Source organism: Equus asinus, chromosome 7 (genome assembly GCF_041296235.1).
Source record: "Equus asinus isolate D_3611 breed Donkey chromosome 7, EquAss-T2T_v2, whole genome shotgun sequence".
Classification (NCBI taxonomy): domain Eukaryota; kingdom Metazoa; phylum Chordata; class Mammalia; order Perissodactyla; family Equidae; genus Equus; species Equus asinus.
The window spans coordinates 94,812,818-94,835,801 of NC_091796.1; the positions used below are offsets into that span (position 1 = coordinate 94,812,818).

At 42.7% G+C, this 22,984-nt stretch overlaps 1 protein-coding gene across 6 annotated transcripts in view; it reads right to left on the reverse strand.

Moving 5' to 3' along the window:
• KCNK10 (potassium two pore domain channel subfamily K member 10) overlaps window positions 1–22,984 on the reverse strand; it is a 135,469-nt gene that overhangs the window by 38,476 nt on the left and 74,009 nt on the right. For all 6 annotated transcript variants that reach the window (XM_070514161.1, XM_070514162.1, XM_070514163.1 and 3 more), the window contains 2 exons: window positions 15,133–15,250; window positions 3,981–4,141 (listed from right to left, as the gene is read on the reverse strand). In XM_070514161.1, coding sequence (XP_070370262.1) covers window positions 3,981–4,141; window positions 15,133–15,250 — 279 coding nt within the window. The remainder of the gene's footprint in view (window positions 1–3,980; window positions 4,142–15,132; window positions 15,251–22,984) is intronic.

Genomic DNA, 22,984 nt, shown 5'->3' on the forward strand with positions numbered 1-22,984 from the left:
GGGACCCTCTGATCTTTGCCATTCAGTCAGAAGCTTAGGTAACCATCTGGACTTACCTGAACTGGACGCGTCGTCTTGTAGGATTGAGCCCTTAATTTGTGGGATCTGATGTGATGTCCAAGTAGACAGTATCAGAATTGAATTGAATTGTAGGACACCCAGCTGGTGTCAGAGAATTGTTCGGTGGTGTGGGAAAAAAATCCATATATCGAAACTGGTACCAGAATCCTTAATGTATCACTGGGGAAGTGATGCACTAAATCTGAAACAACCTTCCTCCAGGCTTCTTGCTATTCGACACAAGTAAGTGTCAAATTCTTAACCCACTGTTAATCAGTATGGGGAAGCAAAGTCCATTCTCCTGGCCTCATGCTCTATGTGGAAGAACTTCAGCTGGAGTAACACTGTGGACCTCCAACCTCACTGCTCAACCCGATGGGTGACTTAGCTGGTGGACTTAGCAAAAGGGATTGAGTTCCTCCAGCTCAGCCCCCTTCTTCTCCCATTTGAAACCATCTCCTGCAGGAAGGTGCACTCTGTTTTTCTCTCTATGATGTAGCAAGGTTAGTGGGCCCTCATCGAGGAGGCCTGTGCTAATGATGACTGAGAGGATGTGGGAGGCAGAATTTCTAAAACAGCCTTTGAAGATGTCCTACCCTGATCCCCAGAACCTGAGAGATGATGAGCTATCACTCCTGTGACTACGGGATGTTACATAGCACAATTGACCTTAAGATAGGGAGATGATCTGCAGGAGCCTGATCTAATCACATGAGCCCTTAAAAGCATAGCACTTTCTCTGGCTGATTCTGGTGGCAGAGGGGTAGGGGGAAGTCAGAGAGATACAAGAAGGTTTCTGTGCCTGCTCTGAAGATGGAGGGGCCTTGTGCCAAGGAATGAAGGTGACCTCTAGAAGCTAGGAATGGACTCCACTTGAGAACCAGCAAGGAAACAGGAATCTCAGTCCTACAACCACAGGGAACCTTCTTTTTTTGCCAAAACCTGAATGAATTTGGAAGCAGATTCTTCCCTAGATCCAGACCCCAGCCTGGCTGACACCTTGATTTCAGCCTTGTGATATCCTGAGCACAGCACACAGCCAAGCCTGACGGGACTTCTGACCTACAGAACTGAGGCTGACAAATGGGTGTTGTTTGAAGCATCTACATATGTGATAGTGTGTTATACCACAGCAGAAAACATACAGCAGGGAAGTCTTTCTAACTCAGAGTGAACTGGTTAGTAAGTCCTTTTGGCGTCAGGGCTAAAACCACATTCTGTGATCAGCTTGTCAGCAATAAATCTCCATCTGACTCCTATGTCTATTTCCTACTTAGTTCTGAACTTCAGAGGAGAAAAAGGAACTTTTATTTATTCACCCCAAAAAAACTCCAACAGTCAGGCATCTTATTACTCTGTAGCAAAAGCATTCCTAAATAATACAGCAACCCTCAGCAATTTTTTAAAATGAGGCTCAGACCTGGGATGTGGTAGAAGGACCCAAATCACATCACCTCAAACTCCAGGCACCTAGAAGGCTGATCTTATATTGTATCTTTACTCCACAAAAAAAAAAAAAAAAAAAAAAAAAAATCCTCTCTTCCCAAGAGCTGAGAGAAAACATCACAGATGAAGGGGAAGTCTTAACAAGCACTGAGCAGGGGAAAGAAAATAAACTTTCCCCGGGGGAACTGAAAATTTACACGGAGCTTTGTTGGTGTATACAATTTTCAACTCTCAAATAATCACCTTGGCGTAACTGGCCCTTTAAGGGTAGTTTAAATGAATGGCAAAGAACTTTGTGATTTTTCTACCAAAACTACACACAGAAAGCAAACTGCTGCAGGATCGGTTGTGTGTATATTCAGGAAGAGTGCTTACATTCCTCCTGGAACCCAGTCATCCCTTCCAACAGGATCTTCCAACACTCTGCAAATGCATACATCATGGTGATTCAATAACACAGCGCCATCTCCTTCCTAAAAGATGCCCAGTCTTTGATGGCGCTGCAAGGAGCTCTGTGGGCCAGCAGCATAAAAATGAAATGTGAGATGGTTACGGCTCTGTCCCAGAGTCTGTTGAAGGATCCACTTGAGAGGCAGCTTTAAGGAAGGAGAACTGCACTCTCTCTGTAGTCCGAAATTCATTAGGCGAAAGGAGGTCCTCAAATGTGGTAGCAGATGTAGTGAAAATGATGGCCACCTCTTCCCTCACTCAGAATACGGTAACTACATTTTATTTTTGGTAAAGGAGGATTTTGCAAGCTTTTAACCAATCCTTCCTTTCTACAAATAAGGAAAGTGAGATCTACAGAAGCTACATAAAAACAAAAATGCCAGATCAGTCATTTCTCCATTTGAATTCTGTGCTTCTGAGTGTTCAATCTGCCAGATTCATTTTTCTCTAACCAGGAAGGCCATGAGGCCACGGCTTAAAGGGAAACTCTGAGAAGTTCAAAAAAGCTCTTGGAGATGGGGTTGTCATGTCTGGTTTGGGGAGCTGAACATCTGAGAAGCACAGAAGATGAGCACTGACGGTTTCCATGGTGACCACGGAGCCCAGGTGCAGGCTCTAATGAGGCCGGCTGGCCAGCCAGCACTTAGGGGACAAAGATTGTGGGACATTCCAGAAAAACCCACACACCGCCAAGCTACTCAGATGAAATCTGAGCGGGTGGCTAGCCTGCCAACTAGAGCTTCTTTCAGGAGACACACACACAGCAGCTCTGAACTCTATGTGTCTGGCCCTGTGCCAAGCTCTTTTCCATATATTATTTCATTTAATCATCAACAAAACCTTATAAAGTGGATTCGAATTCTATATCCCCTTTTGCCGGCGAGTAAAGCGAGGCAGCTCACCCAGGATCACTGAGTTTGTCAAAGGTGACTCTGAGCCAGCCATAGTTCCTGATTCCCCGACTCTGACAAATCTTCTGAAACGGCTCACCTGGGGAGTTCCCTCACATTCTTCTAAAGAGAAGCTTAAGTCATGATTTCTTGTCTCAGAGGGAAAAACAAGTACAGATTTAGAGCTTACCACTGATCTACCTTTGCGCATCATTGTTAGATTCTGAAAAAGATCTCAAATTGTCGTTCTAAAATATTAAGTCCTCGTAAGAAAGAACTCCCTGAAGAAGGTTTGACAGACTTGAGAAATCGGTCAATAATGAGAAAGAGAGCAGAAATGACCTTACACATAAGCAAACAAGTATTCTGTTAAATCATGTGAATGGGTGTGAGTTAAAGGGCATTGGGAACCCCAGTCCAGTCACATCTACTTCACATGCCTGTCACTGATGCCAGGAATGTCATCTTTAGTAAATAAATTCCTTGAGTTGAGATTTTTGTCCCTTATTTGAAGGTAAGTGTTCTCAAGAGGAAAAAACCCACTAACACAATAGCAATCATCAACAGTTCAGTATAAATTAGTACATCAGTGTACTACTGCTGAGGGAGCACTTAGCAGTGGGAAGAGAGAGAGGAAGGGGCCATGAGAAGACAGATACAAAGCAGTAGCTGGAAAAGGCACGCTTCTGGAAGAGGTCTTAAAAGTCAGGATCAGCCTGAAGGCACTGTTCTTGGAAATAAAAAAGGTGTGAAGCGGTTCCAATGACAAAATGGACGGATTTACAATTCTCTACTTTATTGCAAATATCCTAAGGAACCTGTCTTACATCTTTAAGAAGAAATTGAGTATGCCTTATGTCTTCAGAAAATCTGTGTTGGCAAATTCAACTTAACCTTCTTGTGTTATGATTCCAGAAATAGCACTTTAAAGAAGGAAACTACTCAAGAGAAGAGAGTTTAGGCACAGTCCCTGTGACCACCATTGGCCAAAACAGAAAATACGACCATAACATTAAACTACTCCATTCAAAGTGATAATGATATCATTAACACCCTGATAACTCCTTCCGGATCCCGTCAGGCTAAAGCCAACTGGATCACAGAGTTCAGGGTTTAAATAGATGCAGTACTCACTCGAAAGACCTTCTCCACTCTTGCAATGCTTTTCCCAAAGATGGTTCCAAGTTGGTCTCCAATTCCAGCCAATAAGAAACCAAAGAGTGGAATTCCAAAGATGGCATATAAAATACAAAAGATTTTGCCTCCTTCAGTGCTTGGAGCAATATTCCCATACCCTGGTGAGAAATATTAAAAAGAGAGAAGGAGAGTGGTGAGGTAGCAGAGAAATTAAGAGCACTGAACCAAAGATCCCACAGACTTCCGAAAGGGTTCCTACATCCCCCCACTTCATGAGCTTTAGGGAGCAGAACTTCATTTCAAAGGCCCTAGGAAATTCAGAACATTGTTCCATTGCTTCTCTTCCTTCTCTCCTCATAAGGAGTTTTAAGGAGACCCAGGTTTCCTGGATCTTAATCTATTTAGTTTGATTACATTTTAGGAAATTTGTGGTCACCCAGAATTGCGTTTCTGATGGAAAATGGTACCCTTTCAGAAACACCAAACATTATGGACATGTCTGGTTTAGGGAGACCTGAACACCTAAGAAGCACTCACCATTGACCTTTTTAGATTTGAAAAGAGCTTCTCCCTGACAGTCTCATCTCATGGGCGTCCCCTCCTCCTGACAGTGGCTGTCTTCAACACTTGCCTTCATAGGGTGATGGGTGCTCTGCCTTAAGGAGGGTATGTGGGCTAGTATGTATTCAGAAAGGACCCATGGATCACACAGCCCTACCCTGGGAAGCCTGAAAACAGTAAAGAGTGGGGTAGAGAAGACCTCGTGCCTCTTTCCCCCACTGACAGTGGCGTTTAGCTTTGCCTGGCTCTCTTTTTCTCTTTACTGGGAAGTCTGCATCATCTCTGAGGCCCGCCTCTCCTCCCACCCACTTCTTGCACTGAGGGTTACCAGGTGCTAAACAAATGTTTGTTAGTGGAATGGATGTTTGAATTACCAAAGAATCCTTTTATAGCCTGTTCTATTAACACGTATTTCAGATTTTTGTTGTTAGTGCCTTAGAGTCGATTCTGACTCCTAGTCCCTGTGTATAGCAGAGGAGAACGCTGCCCCATCTTTTTGAACCACCTTTTCATCTTCTGGTGCTATATCAGACAATGCTCCACTGCTATTCATGGGTTTTCATGGTCAATTTTTCACAAGTGGGTGGCCAGATCCTTCTTCCCAGTCTGTCTCAGTCTGGAAGCTTTGCTGAAACCTGTCCACCATGGATGACCCTGCTGGTATTTGAAATCCTGGTGGCATAGCTTTCAGCATCATAGCAACATGAGCCACCACAGCATGACAACTGACAGACGGGTGGTGTGGTTCCCTGACCAGGAAACAAACCCAGGCCATGGCAGTAAGAGTGCTGAATCTTAACCACTAGATCACCAGGGCTGGCTGTATTTCAAATAGTGCTTTGAAAACACCAACATCTGCATTCTTAAGAGTTCTGCAATTACATAAGTAACTCAAGTATAGTGAGTACCGGGCTTACAGTAGATGGATGGGACTAAAGAAAGTAGTGCTGGAGGAAAAAGTCTTCTGGCATCAGCACAACTTGTACAGAGATGAGAGTGTAAATTACTTGATATTCACTTTCATGCCAAGGAGAATTGCAATATTATGCTAATAGATAGTCACCTAACTATTCTCCCATATTAGGGTAACTCACGTGGGGCCTGTTTCTAAAGCCATGCAATGGGTGAGTTACTGGGATCATGATTCCCAGCACATTGGGTAAAGAATAATGTTGATGGTTGGTCCGTTGTTCATCCTCCTATGGGCCTGAAGACTCACCGTTGCTTCCTCCTTTTGGGTGATGAGTCACCTGGCTATTTTCCTTTACAACATTTTAGTCAGAATCATTTAAACCTCTTATCACAAATTATCTAAATTACAGTTCTCACGTCCTAGACGAGTGTTCAGGCAAGCCTTCCTAAACTGGCCTTTCTTTTACTCACCACCATTTTGATTTAGTTGCGCAAAAAAAGCTCTTGGAAGTTTTTTCAGGAGCTTTCAGAAACTTGGACAAAACCATTTTTCTAAGTATTCCTCTCTAGAATAATCCAATTTACATCAACATAGCCCTATTGGACAGAGAATAAATGTGCCTACACAGCTTGACATTATGCAGCTTTAGGGTGACTCGTGGCAACATTCTAGTAACCTGTGGAAACATTTCTGACTCTTACTTGACTGTCTCATAATAGCCTGCTCGCTGTCAGGGAACGTAGGGGCTTTTTCAGTCTGAATATCTCAGAAGGAAACGTATTGCAGACACTGGAAAACAAATTGAGGTTTTGAACCTGCTGAATCAGCATCAGATTTGCCCTGACAAGTGCTGCACACCCTCCCTCCAGCTTTCAGAGAGGATCTGCCCCACCGCCCTGGCAAGGTACCGAGCTCAGGGAACATTCCGGTGTCATCCAAGGAGCATGAGAGAGAAGTGAGAAGACGGACGTTCCAGATCCAATTCCACCGCATTCCACCTGGTTGTCCTTAGACTCACTTCACCTCCCTAAATCCTAGTGCTGGAGGGGTTCACGGACAATGTGGAAAACACCAGTGAACTGTAAAGTTCTAAACCAATGCAAAGGAGTATGGGAGCCATAGTGGTAGTTTTACAACAGGCTCGTCCTTTGTTCAGTGTTCACAGACTAGAACATTAAAATAAAATGAGAGCCAAGCTCTTAGGTAAGGGCATTCATGAAGTAACACTGAAATAAGTCTTTAAATATATTTAAGGCCAACACTTCATATTGGACATAAAGTCATCGCCATTCATGAGTAATGCTGTGTTTTGTGCATGGGCGAGTATGTGTGTGTGTGTGTGTGTGTCTGTGTGTGTTTGTGTTCCCTGCCTCTGAGGAACTGTGTGGAAAGACTGTTCCAGACTGACCCTCAATCCTGTCATTCCAGAAAAATCCCCAAACTTATACTTTGGAGCTTAGCTCTGAGGCAATGGGAGGGCCACATTCCTGGATTTTTGGCTCTAGTTGTACCAGGCCTGTTAGACTACCCTGCCCATCCTTCCAGAATCCTTGGTAGAGCTTTGCAGTAAGGTGGAACAGCTGTACACAGGCTCCAGAACCAGAGATTACCGGGATTCCTGTTCTGACTTTCCCACTTACTAACTCTCAGGTCTTGGGCAATTTACCTAACCTTTCTACCTCACTTTCCTCTTCTGAGAGGTGGGGCTATTAATCACACCTACCTTATAGCTATTAAAAATGAAATGGGTTACACGTGAAGATTAAATACACGTGAAGCATGACACAAAGCACACACTCAGTGTTAGCAATTATCATCTCGCCCCGGGTTTTCTGTGGGAAGGCTTCACTTCTGAGCAATGTGTCTCCAGGAAAACTAAGCTCCAGGAGAAAACAGATGGTTGGTTCCTGTTCTCCCTTTGGAAACTCTGCCATTCTCCCACAGCGCCAGGACAAGGGACAAAATGTCTATAACTCAGGCTGGGCTGGCTCAATGACTTGGGTGGGCCCAGGGCTGGCTTTGAGGTGTGGGTATCTCTTGGTGCAGCTGGGGGCAACAAAGCCTGGAAAATGAGAAGGGGTGACACAGGCTCTAGAGAGGCAATCAGTCAGGTAGAACTGGCCCAGGGCATTAGAATGGATTTAAGTAAAGCAAAAGACGCCCCAAGGAGTTATCCTACCAACCGGCTTCTGGTGACTTTTGGCAGGAGATGACCAGCCCAGCAAGGACAGTCTGTTATGAATGAGAAGGACCAAGGTGGGGCTTAGTCTGTTCACTCCTCTCTAGAAAACACAAGCCCTTTATGAAGAGAAACCTGGCGTTTAAAGAGGACTTAAACCTGAGGAACATACACGTAACACTCCTCCTTGCTCTTGACGTGCCAAAGTCAAATCTTTGCCAAACTACATGCTGTTCAGCTCTGGTATTTGGTTAAGAGTGTGCATTCTAGAACAAGTGTCTATACGTGCAAGGCTGGTTTTACGAGTGTACAACCTGTGCAGTCACATAGGGCCCCCTCCATGCTTGGTTTATTGCTCTGCCATTGCCATTTTGATGTTCTTAATCATTTTTCAGCAAAGGACCACATTTTCATTTTGTATTGGGTCCCACCCACACATTATGTAGCTGGTCCTGGCGAATGATGCCAGGCTCCATTGCTTACTAACCATGATATATTGAGCAAGTTACTTAATGCTTCTTGTGCTCAGTCTTCTCTTCAGTAAAATGAAGCTAATAACAGCCCCTACCTCAAGGGGTTAATGCGAGACTAAGAGAGAACGTACGTGGAGCACAGTGCCTGGCACCCAGTAAGCACTCAGTAAATGTTAATCACAGTGATTGCTATTTCCAAAACCATGGGTGAAGCATCCAATTCACACGCTGGTTAAGTAGAAATAGCTGCCCAGGTACCTTGGCAGGTACAACTCTTAATGGAGGCCACCAGGCAAATAACACAGTTACTGGCTACCATCTGAGACCCGACCAGGGGCTCTCACCAAAGTCGGTAGAGTCAAGTGACTCAATCCAAAAATGCTCAAAGACTAAAATCTACTTGCATTCCCTAGTTTTTGGTCAGAATGCTGTCATTTGCTGCCCTTCCCCAAGTGATGGTTTGTAGAAGATCATCCTCACAAAGCAGTATCATTCCTCCAGCTTAGGAAAGCTAGTTGCTGGGGCCCAGCCAGTGGAGTCAACATTCAAGGTCTGGTGGGACTTTCTCATGCCAGCACTAGTTACTGAGAAAGGGGACAGGGTGCAGGGCGCCCTCAACAGACACTGAGCAGCGTCTAGTCTTTCTTCTGGCGTGGCTCCTGGTTTTGAGAAGTGCCTGAATGCATTCCCTTTTGCTATACACTTGTAAATCTTTCTGTATATCTGAGCACAAGAAACGCTTTTTAAAAAAGAAGTGCTTTGATATCTTCAGATGAAAGGAACCTCTGATCCTGAGTGGTATCGCTGCATTTCAGAAAAGACTCTATTATTCCTAAGATCTCCCTATACACATTCTAAATAATGAACATTTTTTGGTGTCTGAAAAGTACATAACGTCATGCAGCTCATGAGAGTCTTTCTGGAAAGTAATTTGGCAAGACTTTAAAAGATCCATGCCCTTCCACACAGCGATCCCTCGGGGATCTTTCCAAGGAAACAACCAGAGATGAAGACTACACTTTAGGCACAAAGGTTTTCATCGTGGTGTTACATGATCACAAAAGTGGGAACAGCTTGAGCCTCCAACAACATGTGATTGTAGAGTGGATGGCAGACCTAGTGGAATCCATCAAAGACTATGTTTTTCAAAGAAACTTAGTAATATAGGGAAATGTTTACAAGATTATGTTGCAAATTATATGAACTCAAGCAAGTAGGCTAATGTTTGCGTATTTCACAAATAATGAAAAGACAGCTCTTCAGCTGCAGCTGCTCCACTGTCTGACTCCCAAATTGCGGAAAATTTCTCAGAAAGAACTGGAAGAATTAGTGAGCTCTGAGCTTTCTTATAAGCCTTGCTACCACATGGGATGAATGAATTTACCACTAAATAACTGGAAAAAAACATTATTTCCTCACCACATTATTCTTACTAACATTGACTAAGGTTTTCCTTAGAATTCTCTAATTATATCACTTTATACAGACCCTCCACACTGGAGTTAAAATTTAGCCAGCTAAATGGTATTCAACTTATAATATATTCTTTTTCAATTACGAGAAAGAGAGTGGAGAGAAAATAGCATTTTTTCCATTGACTAGAACAAGGACCCGATCTCTAGCGCTAACACTGAGCCATGATACTGAAGTGGATGTGGGGTTAGGATTGGGTTTTATTTTTGTTTGTTTTTGTTCTATGCTTGTTTTGTAGTAGTTTTCTGTTCAGCATCCACTGTCCTTCAGATTTGGGGGAAGATCCCCATCCCGTGCCTAGGTATGACACAGGGTCGTGCCTCACGCTATAGAGGCAGCACCCTCCCAAACAGCCAGGACATGGGGACATGAACCCAGAGGCTCATCCAATACGACTTGAAATCTAGAGCAAGTGGCCCAAAGGAGGTGGGAGATGGCAACTGCAGTGGACAGCAGGGTTGGGCATTGGCCACGGAGGTCAGAGGATACTTACTGGCCCTCTATCATCTCTGACACATAAGTTCATATTAGTTAGGATTTTTTCAGTTTTAGGGAATAGAAAGCCCAATGCAGGCTGGCTTAAGCAAAAAAGAAATGCACTGACCCCAGTAAATATAGGGAAATTTAACATTTCTCTCTTTTTTCTTTTTTTCTTTTTTTTGTGCTGGAGAAGATTCACCCTGAGCTCATATCTGCTGAAAATCTTCCTCTCCTTTTTTTTCTTACGTGAGCCCACCACAGCATGGCCACTGACAGACAAGTGGTGTGGTTCCATGCCCAGGAACTGAACCTGGGCCACCAAAGCAGAGTGCACCGAACTTTAACCACTAGGTCATTGGGGCTGACCCTAACATTTATTTCTTAACACTTCATGAGTACCTCCATCCAAGCCTCAAGGGATGTGAGTAGGATCCCATCTATCACTCCCCTTTTCTTACTCTGCTTCTTTAGTGTTAGCTGAATTCGAGGTAGAGCAATCCATCAAGGGAAGAAAATGACTGGCAGAGCTCTGAGCCAATTCCTTTCCAGATTTACCTCCAGTGAGAAAGAAGGGAAAGCAGTTCCTCCAAATACCAAGCAAAAGCCGAGAAATTCAGGTTCTTGTCAGCCTAATCCAGATCTCATGTCCATCTCTGAACTAAGGACTGTGGTCACGCACATGCAAGGCATGGGATTTCTTAGTCTAGACAAGGTGATTCTTCACCTGAAGTCCAGGGGCCAAGCGTGGAGAAGGGGATCATTTGGGAAACGGTTATCAGGACAAGGGTGAATAAGTGAATGGATGCTGGGCAGCAGAAACCAAGGATTAAGACTCATTTGCACAAACTCGAAGATTCCAGGGTAAGCACATAAAAAAGGGCAGAAAATGTTACATATCAAATGTTCCTCATCAGGCAGATGGAACCACCATTCCTCAACCACATAAGGTCATGGGGGTCAATGAACACAGTTGTTCAATAAACCAAGCTCCTGGGATCCTAACAAGTTGACACAATAATACCATCAACACACATTCCAATGTAGCTATAGTGTTTTTCAATGCATCATACAAGCCATGGATTTAGCCATTTCATAAAACAAGAAAGTTAAGATTTTCCTTTTTCCGTCTTCTTTAATGTACACTAATGTCTCATAGATCCAATTCTAGGTACTAGGGTGCATTTTCCAAAACGCACCTCTCAACGTGGCCCAGACTTTCTCAATTTTAATTATTTTACTATAAATCCTCCTAAAATGCATGACACACTTCCCCATCTCAATAACCAGACTTTGGAACACAATTTAACCTGACATGTGCCTTCTCTGATCTACTAGAGTGATGCCCACAGGTTCTATGGAGTTTTATAGCACTTTTTGTCCTCACACCGCACGGTTCCAGGCCATCCTGCTTCCTTCGCTGAGTGCTGTGAGACTGTGGACTATTACGACCTAACATAGTCTGGAGTGTCTGAAAAGGCTTCTAGACCCCAGACCCACTAGTGTAATGCACACCTCTAATATCTGTAATAGCTGATGTTAACATATTTGCAGATTTGCAAGTATGAACATACGATGTCATGTAATTACATTAAGAGGCTTTCTTTAAAAGAATGACAATTCTCTTTCATCCCAAATTTTCTTACTGCACACAACTCTCTTGACTGCACCTATGTAGAAACAACACAGCTCCTAAAGGCTACATCTAAAGACAAAAACAAAACCTTTGCCTCTAAAACAGCCCTTAGCCTCTGGAACTTGTGCCAATAAGAAGTTGAGCATCAAAGACGTGCATCCTCAAGGAAGGCATACTCTCCAACACTCACTTAACATGTGGGCAGGAAGGATAAGGGAGAGGGAAGAACTTCCCAGAAGGCATGGCTGGGCCTCAGAGAGCAATAGATAAGGGAGTTCCTCCCAGAGAGTATAAACAGGTGCTAATGAAGGAATCCTCCCACTGTGAGGGCACAGGGGTCTCCCAATGCGTGTCTGTCATAGCTACGGACTGGTGACTACTGCGTGTCTCCCATTCTTCTGAATGAGAATTTTTATTGCAGTGGGACTTCACTATTGTATGTGAGCAGATAACTCTCAAACTCATTTTCAGCAGAACTGGGAGAGAGATCTAATCTAGAGATTTCACCATATGTGTAAATATTACCCAAAGAAGCTGAGATTGGACAGAAGCCATATGGGAAAAAAGAAAGAGAAAAAACACAGAGAATGAAGAAAGGGCCCATCAGTGGCAAATCTCAGAAAGTGCCAGCAAAAATCCAATTATGAAGGTGATGGTCTCACCTTGAACTTCAAAAGAGATATTCTTGTTTGCACCAAGTGTGGATATAGGGTGCAGAAGGGTAGCAACAGAAGCCTTCATGAACTGATCTGGTCCAGAAAAACAGAAGAGGCAGGACTATACAGAGAACAACACAGGTGGGCCATATTTGCAGGAAGCCCTCTGTCTCTTTGGCAGCAGGAAAGAGGAGAGTCTTGGGATGTGCTACCTAGAAGGTTACCCAGCCTCTCCCTGCTCTCCTCTCCCCGGCCCCATGGAAACATTCAGCAGATAGCTGGCACAGGAATCTAGTTAGTTTGGCACACATATTTTAAAAAGAAATTCGCCCAGCATAAATATAAAGCTTCCATTAAAAAAATCTGAGGGCCAGCCTCATGGTGTAGCGGTTAAATTCAGTGCACTCCATTTCGGCAACCCAGGGTTCCGAGGTTAGGAACCCAGGCATGGACCTACACCACTCATCAGCCATGCTGTGGCAGTGACCCATATACAAAATGGCAGAAGACTGGCACAGGTATTAGCTCAGGGGCCTCAAGGAAAAAACAAAAGAGGAAAACTGGCACAGATGTTGCTCAGGGTGAACCTTCCTCAGAAAAAAGAAAAAAAATGTGAAAAAAAACAGCAAAAGTTACCAATGGATGAAAGACACTCAGCAGAAAAATGGTGCCCCAACCAGACAAAAATTGTGACCAAGTATGAAGTAATTACCTCTGAGAATCTTCACAGAGAAACCACAAAGCAGAAATGCAAGAAATCAGGAAAGAAATGGTGAGACACAAGTGAAGAGGAAATGAGAGCTAATGGGATTCAGGAAAGAAATAGGAAAACAAATCTGCTAATGATCACAAAGATAAAAATAAAATTGGAAGGAGCAAGTGGGAGAATAAGCACTGTGAAAACTACAAAAAAGGAGTAGAGAGGATAAAATTACCACAACAAAAACCAAATTTTAAGAGTTAAAAAGAAGTAGAGGCCAGCCTTGTGGCCAAGTGGTTAAGTTCACACACACTGCTTTGACAGCCCAGGGTTTTGCCAGTTCGCATCCTGGATGTGGACCTAGCACTGCTCATCAAACCATACTGAGGTGGTGTCCCACATAGCAGAACTAGAGGGACCCACAACTAGAATATACAGGAGCAGAGGGAAAATGATAGACATAGAAGACAAAGAAGTTATGATATATTTATAGTTGGAATTCCCAAAAAAGAAAACAAAATACAGCAGAGAAAATGAGAAGATGACAATCAAGAAAACCATCCTAAAATAAAAGGAACAAAACATAGTAGTGTTATCCGATGAAAAATAAAGAAATAATCATTTGAGTAGCTGAGCAAAAAGATCAACTCACTTATACAAGGAAAAAATAAATTGGTCTGGCATCAGATTTCTCCATGGCAGCATAGGCATCAGAAGTGAAATAATACCTACCAGACCCTTAGAAAAGAAAACGTGAGTCAAGGATTTCATTTCCAGGCAAAATGCCCTTCAAGTGTAAGGCTACCATTTTGAACAACGCAAGGATTCGGAATATTGCTCCCATGAGCCATTCTTAAGGCAATGACTTTAAGATGAGCTTCAGCCAAGCACGCGATGATGAGGAAAACCAGGGCAAAAGGACTACAGAGAACAGTGACAATGTTTAACTGTAGAACCATGACTAAAAGCAATATATCAAGGTAACAGAACAGAATGTAAATTCTATATCCTGATGTTTTAGAATGATATGAGTAATATTGGTGGCGGAAGAGGGAAAGAAGCTGAGATGCTGAGCAAGTTCACTGGCTGCATTATAAGTAACAGCTGAGAGCCAAGAGGTATCATTTAAAGTGAGCAAATCATCTAACGGAAGCATACACATATTTAATAATTTAAAAGTAAACAGTAAAAGGATGGTGTCAACTAAAATTGTGTGGTGGAGAAGGAGACGGAGATGAGATGTCATCACCTACACTAGAGAACTAAGAGATACTGCTTAAGGAACAGAGCACTGAGGTTATTATATAGAATTATAGTTATAAAGTGAACCCCCAAGACAAAAATACAAAACTCCCAAGTATCAGGAAAAAGATACACACAAATATACTAAGACAAAAATTGGCGCAGGAAAGAAGTAATCATAGATCACCACATGATCAGTTGTGAAGAATATTCACCTAGTCAAAAAAATTCAAATTAGCAAAAAAATGTTCACTTTTGATCTAATTAAACTATATTGGGAAAAGAGCCCTTCTACAAGGGGGCAGGGAGGAAGAAAGACAACTAATTCCTCACCTTCCACAAGGAGAAGTCAAGAAATAATCTGAAATGCAGGAAGTGGCTATACAAGTGTGGTATTTAAAGACATGGAGATGAATATTAAAATAACCACACAAAAGAGATGAAAGCAGTTGCCCTGAGGAGACGAAAAAAGGGAGAGGGGCAGAGACAGCTGTTTTTCATAACAAACTTTGTAGAACATTTTGGTTCTTTCATATATAACTTTAATAAAGGAATTTGAGCTCACCTGACCAATTCATATTTTGATATTTCACTCTAACCTTTTCATCAGGTCCTCCCAAACTAAAGGCTTCCTAGTCTTTCACTTTGAAAAAGGGAATTCTTCATTCTGCTTTGTTTTTTATTGAAAGTCACTACAACTGCTATATTAACATGATGGTGTTTCATAAGCCTCCTTTGAACCTCAAATTGCCACATCTTCTATGAGGACAAAACGTGGACTGAGCGCCATGACTCAGGATGGCCTGCAGAGGAAAAGATATTAGCAAACGAGAGGATACCTATGGTGGTGATGACAGTTCCAGCAAAGAAAAAGGCACTTCCAAGGTCCCAGTGACTGCTGTTGTTGGAAGAATTTCCTATTGGACTTACTCCTGCGTTGTCAGCATCAAGGGCATGCTGCAGAGAAAGTGAGAAAGCATGAGACTCAGTTAACAAGTTTAAAAACAAAAAGCTCTCAAATGATTTCTCTCTCAAGAACCTGCCATGACCTACAGAGGACTGGTTCCACAGATGAGAATACAAGCCAAAGTGAAATACTATGCACCCACTTACAAAAATTAGAAAATCAGTTTTAAGTGGAAAAAAAATTAGGATATATAGTATGGTGCCGTCTATGTAAAAATTGCAGGCACAGGATTTATGCAATCCAGGCCTGGGTTATTCAAATGCATACAGATCTGTTGTGCATATACATAGAAAGACGTCTTAAAGATCATCATCCAAGTGGTCATTCCCGGAAGGCAGGATTTCAGTTGCTTTTTGCTCTTCCCTTTTCTGTTTTGTTAGAATGTTTTACACTGAGCTTGTTTCAGAAGTGTAGGAGTTAAGAACTTGGGCTCCTGGTCAGACCATCATGGCTCTGCCCATTATTAACTTCAGAACCTTGGGCAAGTTAGTTAAACTCTCCAAGCCCAAACTCCCTCACTTGCAAACTGGGGATAACAATAGCTTCCCCCACAGAGTTGTTGTGAGGATTAAATGAGATGATCCACGCAATGCACTTAGCTCAGTGCCTGGCACTGAGTTAGAGTTTAACAAACAGTAGTCAAGTTCATGATTGTCATTTCACTCTCCCCCAACACACACACACATACTGTTCCTTTTTAAAAGAAACAACAAGGACCCTTCATTGGCTACTGGATTTGGAATCCCACACACTTTAAAATTCCCAATAAATTGGCGACGTTGATGCTCAAAACTCGTCTCACACTACCATAAAAGCCTCCAGCCGGGGCAGGACACTCCTCGAGTCATTCCCTCACACCAACGGGAATTCGTCCAAACCCATCCCCATCCTTCAGGGTCTAACCCAGGCTCCACTTCTTCCAGGAGGCTCAGTCTGCGCATTGCAGCCCCCACAGATGTTCCCTTCCCAGGGCTCACACTCTGCACCAAGTATATGTAACTGACTTTTGATCACACCCTCCCCTGCTGAAAATCCTTCCCTAGCCTCACTCAGCATGCACAGAATAAGATGGAAAACCCCTCGGCAGCCCTTCCTAAGCTAGCCCCTGCCAACCCCTCTCAGGCAAGGGGAGACGGTAGCAAGAGCTTTCAAACAGGTGAGCTGTGGTGAAGAAGCAACAGGTGGGGGCTTCACAGGGAGGGGACAGACATATGAGCTACTTCTAGAACAACAAAAAGAGACTCTGATTCCTGGACAAAATTGGAATAACCCCATGCAACTAAATATTGAAATGTAATTATATTTATCCTAGAGAATGCCCATTAAGCTTTGTTAAAGCAGGAAGATCGGTTGCCACAAATAAGATCACAACTGAACAAGTCAATCATCCTTACATTTTGCCTTCATTTATCTGAGCTATTTCAAACCCTCCAGACCAGGGATCAGCAACCTTTTTCCATAAAGGGCCAGATAGTAAATATTTCATGCTTTGTGGACCACATATGGTTTCTGTTGCATATTTGTCTTTTCTTTTCACTACCCTTTAAATATGCAAAAACCATTCTTAGCTCACAAGTTGTACAAATCAGGCTACAGGCTGGATTTGACAGACCCCTAGGTCATTGACTGAACAATAGAAAAAGATCTCTTTTGTTAAAGTCTTCAGTTTAGTCTTTCCTGCCTCTAAGAACATGAAATACAACACTGGCCACTGTTTCTAACATAAACCCTGGCACTCCAGAATTTAAAATCTGGCTGCATGGGATGTGTACAGGCTGCCTTTGCCGATGGTTATATCAGCCTAATTGACAACAATCACTTATTCATCGGGAGCTATGCTCTGCTCTGCTTCAGAGGGAAGACAGATGGCGAGGCCTTTCTGGTGGTAAAATATCAACTTTCACTATGCTGACAGCATCATCAGATCAAACCACAGGCCTTAACTAGTGTTTATATCTTCATTATCTATTCGGCTCTGATGGGCCCTACCTGGAAATAATACCTCAGGGACAGCACTAGGTCTCAGTCACTTAGGTGGCCTCAAATCACACCATCAATACCTAATATTTACAACTTCTATGAAGCTGCAAAGAGAATTTGGGTTCAATCAAGTCTCAGTGTACTGAGAATTGCCCATAAACATCACTAGGAGACCCAGTGCTGCATATAAAAATACAGATTTGCAGCAAAGACAAGCAAAGATAATTATTTATTTCATCAAAAAGCCCAAAGTAAGATTCCTTTTCAATTTAATCTTCTTGAATTATGCAATTTATAAATATTTAATGTTTACATATGTAACCCTCAAGGAAAGTGTTTATTATTTAAAAGGAAAGGAAACTAACATTTCTTGAGCTCCTGCCTTGAGCCAGGTGCTTTAGAAATGTTATTCTATTTTATCTTTTCCACAACTTGTGTGTTATTCAATTTTATCCTTTCTACAACTTGCAAGAAAGTAATATTATGCCCACACGAGAGATAAGGAAACAGGCTCACGTAAGCCGGAAATGGAGAAGCCAGAATACAAACCCCAACTGGCCCAAAGCTACGGTCTTGCCCTTTCCTTTATACATGACCTCCTCTTCCCCCAACTCCATACTCACCTACAGACAGAAATGAGCGAGAAGGACTGCCATTGTCCCAGAATTTAGGCAGAAAGGACCTCACAAGGGATGGTTTCTAATGAGATAACTTCCCTTAACATGTAAATGGAGGCACCAAACTTCATTTGACTGTTGGAGCTGGTGAGAGCTTAATTGCTCTACATTAAAAATAAAATTAAAAAATAAATTAAAATGGGGAAAGATTGACTTTATACCCTGAGAGGGAGGAAACAGAGAAAAGAGCGGGAATGTCCAGAAAAAGGAGGAGAAGAATGAAAAAGAGAGAAAGGAGTGTCGAGCTTCAAGATCAGCTGCAGCAACACCGGGGACTTTGGAAGGGCAGGGCCATCTAGTATCCAATTTTAACTTGCTTTATCCCTGTGATATAAATTCCTCTCTCACGCCCCCAAATCTTCAGTAAACTGGGCTACACACACAAATGTCTTGGGGAAATGGTTTTGTGGAAATTAAAATATAAAGGTTATTGTGGGCACAGAGCATGACTGAGAGCCCTCCAACAAGTCGCCAAGCTCTTGGCGAGGCTTTGGACAACTGCCAATGCTGGGAATGAGGTTTGATTCTATCTAGAGCTTCCGGGTCAGAAAGACTCCAGCAAACAACCAGAATTAAAATGAATTGGCAAACTCAGATTATATACATACAGGGAAAACCCAGTATAAACAAACGGTTATCACTGGAATTAATAGCATCATTTCTAACTCAATAAGCATATTTCTGATTGAGTTCATTGTTCGAACTTTATCAATTTTCTAAAGTATTTTCTAATGATCTTAACGGTTTGAACTCAAGTAAAATATTTCAAAATTAAATGCATTTGCTTTTAAGTTTTTTTTTTTTCTTTGCAAGCAGACTACAAAAGCGAAGATAAGCCAGCCAATTAAAAATGTCTAAGCACATAGACAATGAAATGACACAAATGAGCCACGTACAGTTTGGCTTAAAAGATCAATTATAGGGTAGAGGTTCAACCAACATCAGCATCGTTTTAGGCCACAATCTCAGACTCAAGGAGCATCATATGCTCACTTACAAGTTCAACTATTATCAAATTCAGAGGGTCTTAGGAGGACCAAAAAAAAATTATACTCAATGTAATGTGAGAGCTTCAAGCTTCAGGGAAACGGTACCAGAGATAAGAAGGCATTGCTTTAAAATTTAATTCCACTCTTTCTTGAATTTTTCTTTTTAGCATCTAAGTTGGAATTTCCAGCCCCCACCCGAGTACTCAATAAATGGTTCATGAGTGAATCGTTAAATCAGTAACAAACGAATGAACAAAGTAATGCAATAAATTTAGGCACATGATCTTCCCAGAGGTGTGAGAGGAAAGCAATTTACTTCTCTGCAAAATCAGACAAACATAAGAAAGTAACCCAACAAAAAGAAATATAATGACTAATAAATTTTATTATATTAATAACATAGAGCTGACTTCAAAAGGGCAAGCTCTAAAAGACTAGAATGTGGTTACCAGGGGCTGGGGGTGGAGAAAATGGGGAGATGTTAGTCAAAGTACAAACTCTCAGTTAGAAGATGAATAAGTTCTGGGGATCTAATGTACAGCATGATGATTCTAGCTAGTAAGACTGCATTATATACTTGAAAGTTGCTGAGAGAGTAGGTCTTAAATGTCTCACCACAAAAAAGGAAACGGTAAGTATGTGCTATGACGGAGGTGTTAGCTGGTGGCAATCATATTGCAGTCTACAAATGTATTAAATCAATATTTTGTACACCTTAAACTTACACAATGCTATATGTCAATTATATCTCAATAAAACTGGGAAATAAATAACTAAAAGAATCTGTTTCTCTCTTGCTCTCTCCATCCTCCTGCTCCCCATGCATAGGATCACCTGAGACATGTAATAGAGAAACTGCAGCCTCTCACACAGTGAGGCGGGTCTGAGGTTCATGTGAGGGAAGAGAGAAGGGGGAGATAAAGACCCCTCGGAGGCTCCCCACCATGTTCCCCCAGTGCTGTAATCCCATAAGGCAATGCCAGGCGACATAAATCACTGTTCTGGACGGCACGAGATACCATCATGAGTGTTAGCACTACCCTGGGATGAATGATGACCCACAGGGGACCACTAACTGTCTGTGGCTTTTCTCCTATGATCTGTGGACTCAGTGAGATAATCTGTTTCCCTGTTTCCTTCTGTGACATCAAAAAGAGAGACAAACAATGGCGAAGCAATAATCACTCAGCTCGTCCGAGACTGGCTGAAGAATACAACCAATTGGAGCCATATGCACCGACACTAATAGCTGGGTGATCGTCTGATTTATTGTGCAAACCAGGACCCTTGCAGAGTGAAAAGGGGCTGTGTGCATTATCATGTTGGGACCACAGGACAGGAGTAACCCAGTCTGCACAGTCACTTTACTAATAGCTTGCACCACTGGGACAAAAGGAAAGGACCTCATCTGAGGGAACACAGGTGGCTCTGTGTCCTAGTCCCGAGAGGACAGAGGGCATGGTCGGCAAAGGGATTTATGAAGTAGATGTTTAGCCAGGGGTTGAGGCAGGATGAGGGGACTGGTGTGGAAAGTGGCTTCATAAACGTATTAAAAGTGAGCATACCTTCAGCCATTACTGGACAGAAGAAAAGCCACAAACCCTGTGAGACAGAGAAAGGCAACTGGCAGACACATTCATTACAACTCAAAAATGCCCCTAATGATTCACAACACTGACAACAGGCGAGCAGCCTCTTCCCACCTCCGCACACATTGGTGGCGGAAGGGCCTCAGGTGAGAAATGGCAGCATGACATTAATTTGTTTGCCACAGTTGCTTTTTATTTCTCCTGCTTCAGAAGTATTTCATATATAAATATTTCAGAGCAGCAGAAGGGAATATGCTGGGGCTGGGGGAGGGGCAATTTTACCTCCAAGTGCAAGACCACAGCATATTTCAAACAGTGGGAGGGAAAAGCTAGAAAGCGGATGCTATTGGAATTGTGAAACAGGAAGATCACGGTCCCAAATGCTGGAAAGGCAGCTTCTCTCCACCCTCTGTGTTCTTTCTCCCCATCTCAGACCCTCTTGGCCCAGCTCCCTGCCCTCTGGGAGAGCAGGATGACTCCCACCAGGCTGGGACCCGTCAAGTATCTATGAGAGGTCGAGGGGGAAAGGAAGCAGGACTGATGTACAGGTGGACTTGGGGCCTGTGCTGGCCTGAGTGGACTGGCCATCCTAACAGCCACACCACCTCAGAGTCTCCCACAAATAAACACTCGAAAAAAACAGGCCAGACCATAAAAAGGTAAAGACAGGTACTTTCAGTGCCACAGTGAAGATTATGATGGTGTTTACTTTCCTGCTGTCCTAAATATCCAGTTATGTGCAAATATTAGCCTTTCCTCGAGTCCCCGGAAAGTCAGGCAGCAGGCGTCCATCAGAACTTTACAGCCTGGTTATAAATCTAAAGTGAAGGCCACCTGCAGGATGCACAGGATGAGTGGAGAATCTGTTTGGAGAATGGGAGAAACTCAAGATGAGCAAGACCACACATCCAGAGCCTATGCTAAGACAAGCTAGCTTTCCTTGCTACCACTATTAAATTCTTGAGGGGACAGGGAGAATGTTCTAGAATTCAACTCATTAGCACCTGAGTACATATTAATGACTAATCTATCTAAATATTGTCATGTGGGCCCAGGCCATATTTGGGGGAGCTCTCTGACCTTCCAAACTGTGCCTTACAATGTAGAATTTATTTTCTCTCTCTCTTTGACTACATGGAAGGATGAAATAAGAGAACTTTTAAACCACAAGGAAAGCATCGAGCCCACTAAGGAAGCAAGAGACGTATATGTGCTCTGGTAAGATCAATAAACTTTCAGAACAACTAACCATCACCTTTCATCTCAGTCTGGACTCAGCCTCAACAGACTGAATAACAAATTTGCCAAGTGATGTTGAGAAATCACCCTGGTCCTGAGAAAAATGTTTGATGGATGCCCTGCTATCTCTGCACTTGAGATTATACCTATCAAAGATGAGTCCGTCCAGCTTCTGGGGGAAAAAAAAATTTACTGGGCTACAAAAGCAGCTGCGGGAATTCTGATTCATTGCAGCATGAGCTAAATCAAAGATTACTATTCCTTCCGTTGACACTGCACTGGCGAAAACCTGAAATTTAATAGATGATAAATAACATCACGAGAAAGGGATGCTTCTGCTATCTTGTCTTCATTGTAGCTATTTATTTAGACTCTTTCTTGCTTTTGAGTGCTCAATATTAATCTGAAATTAATATTTCATTTTCAGTGCCCCCTTACAGAATATGTCAGCACCTGCTACCAGCACCTCTCTCTGATAAGCACAGTTTGATGAAGGGGCAGGCAAGGAAGTGGAGACAATCCCAGAGACTTCGAAGAAAGCTCTAGAATACTTTTAAAAATAATCATAGTAGCCAGCATTTGCAATGTGCCAGGTTCTTATCTTACCTTATCTTATTCAGCCCTCACAAAAACCCTGTAAGAATCAATCCTATTATTCTTCGCCTTTTATAAACAAGACAACAGAAAACAGAAGTAAGTTGCCCTCAGTTGTAATTGTTAATAAATGGCAGAGCTGGCACAGCTTAAAAGTCCACTCTGTTAACTCTGGCCCCCTCCTATCTCCACAGATAGCTCTGTGTCCAGCTTTCAAACATTTTTTTAAAGCTTTTCTGTTATGTCACCTTCTGCCACCCGAAAAAGGACAATATAGAGAAGCAGGAATTTGTACTTCTGGTTCTCATTTTTCAAAGAACAAAAGGTTAAACCCTCACTTACTCAGTAAAGTTAACCTGCATCAGCAAGCTTTCCATCTCTTCCGCCCACTTCCACCAAGAAAAAAGGGAAAATACGTGTTCTCAAGAGAGACTGAGAAGCTATTCTTAATGCAGACCTGAATGATAACTCATGTCCTTTAAATAGAAGATATTGATCCAGCCTCAACACCTTATGTGAAGATGCAAAGCCACGTTCCTCTAGAGTACAACGAACAGATAATCATTACCGTCTGTGGTCTTCTCACAGGTGAATGACGGTCCTTTCGGGGGATCTCACAGGTTGAATCAGAGACTCCTGCTCCATGAATAGGGGCC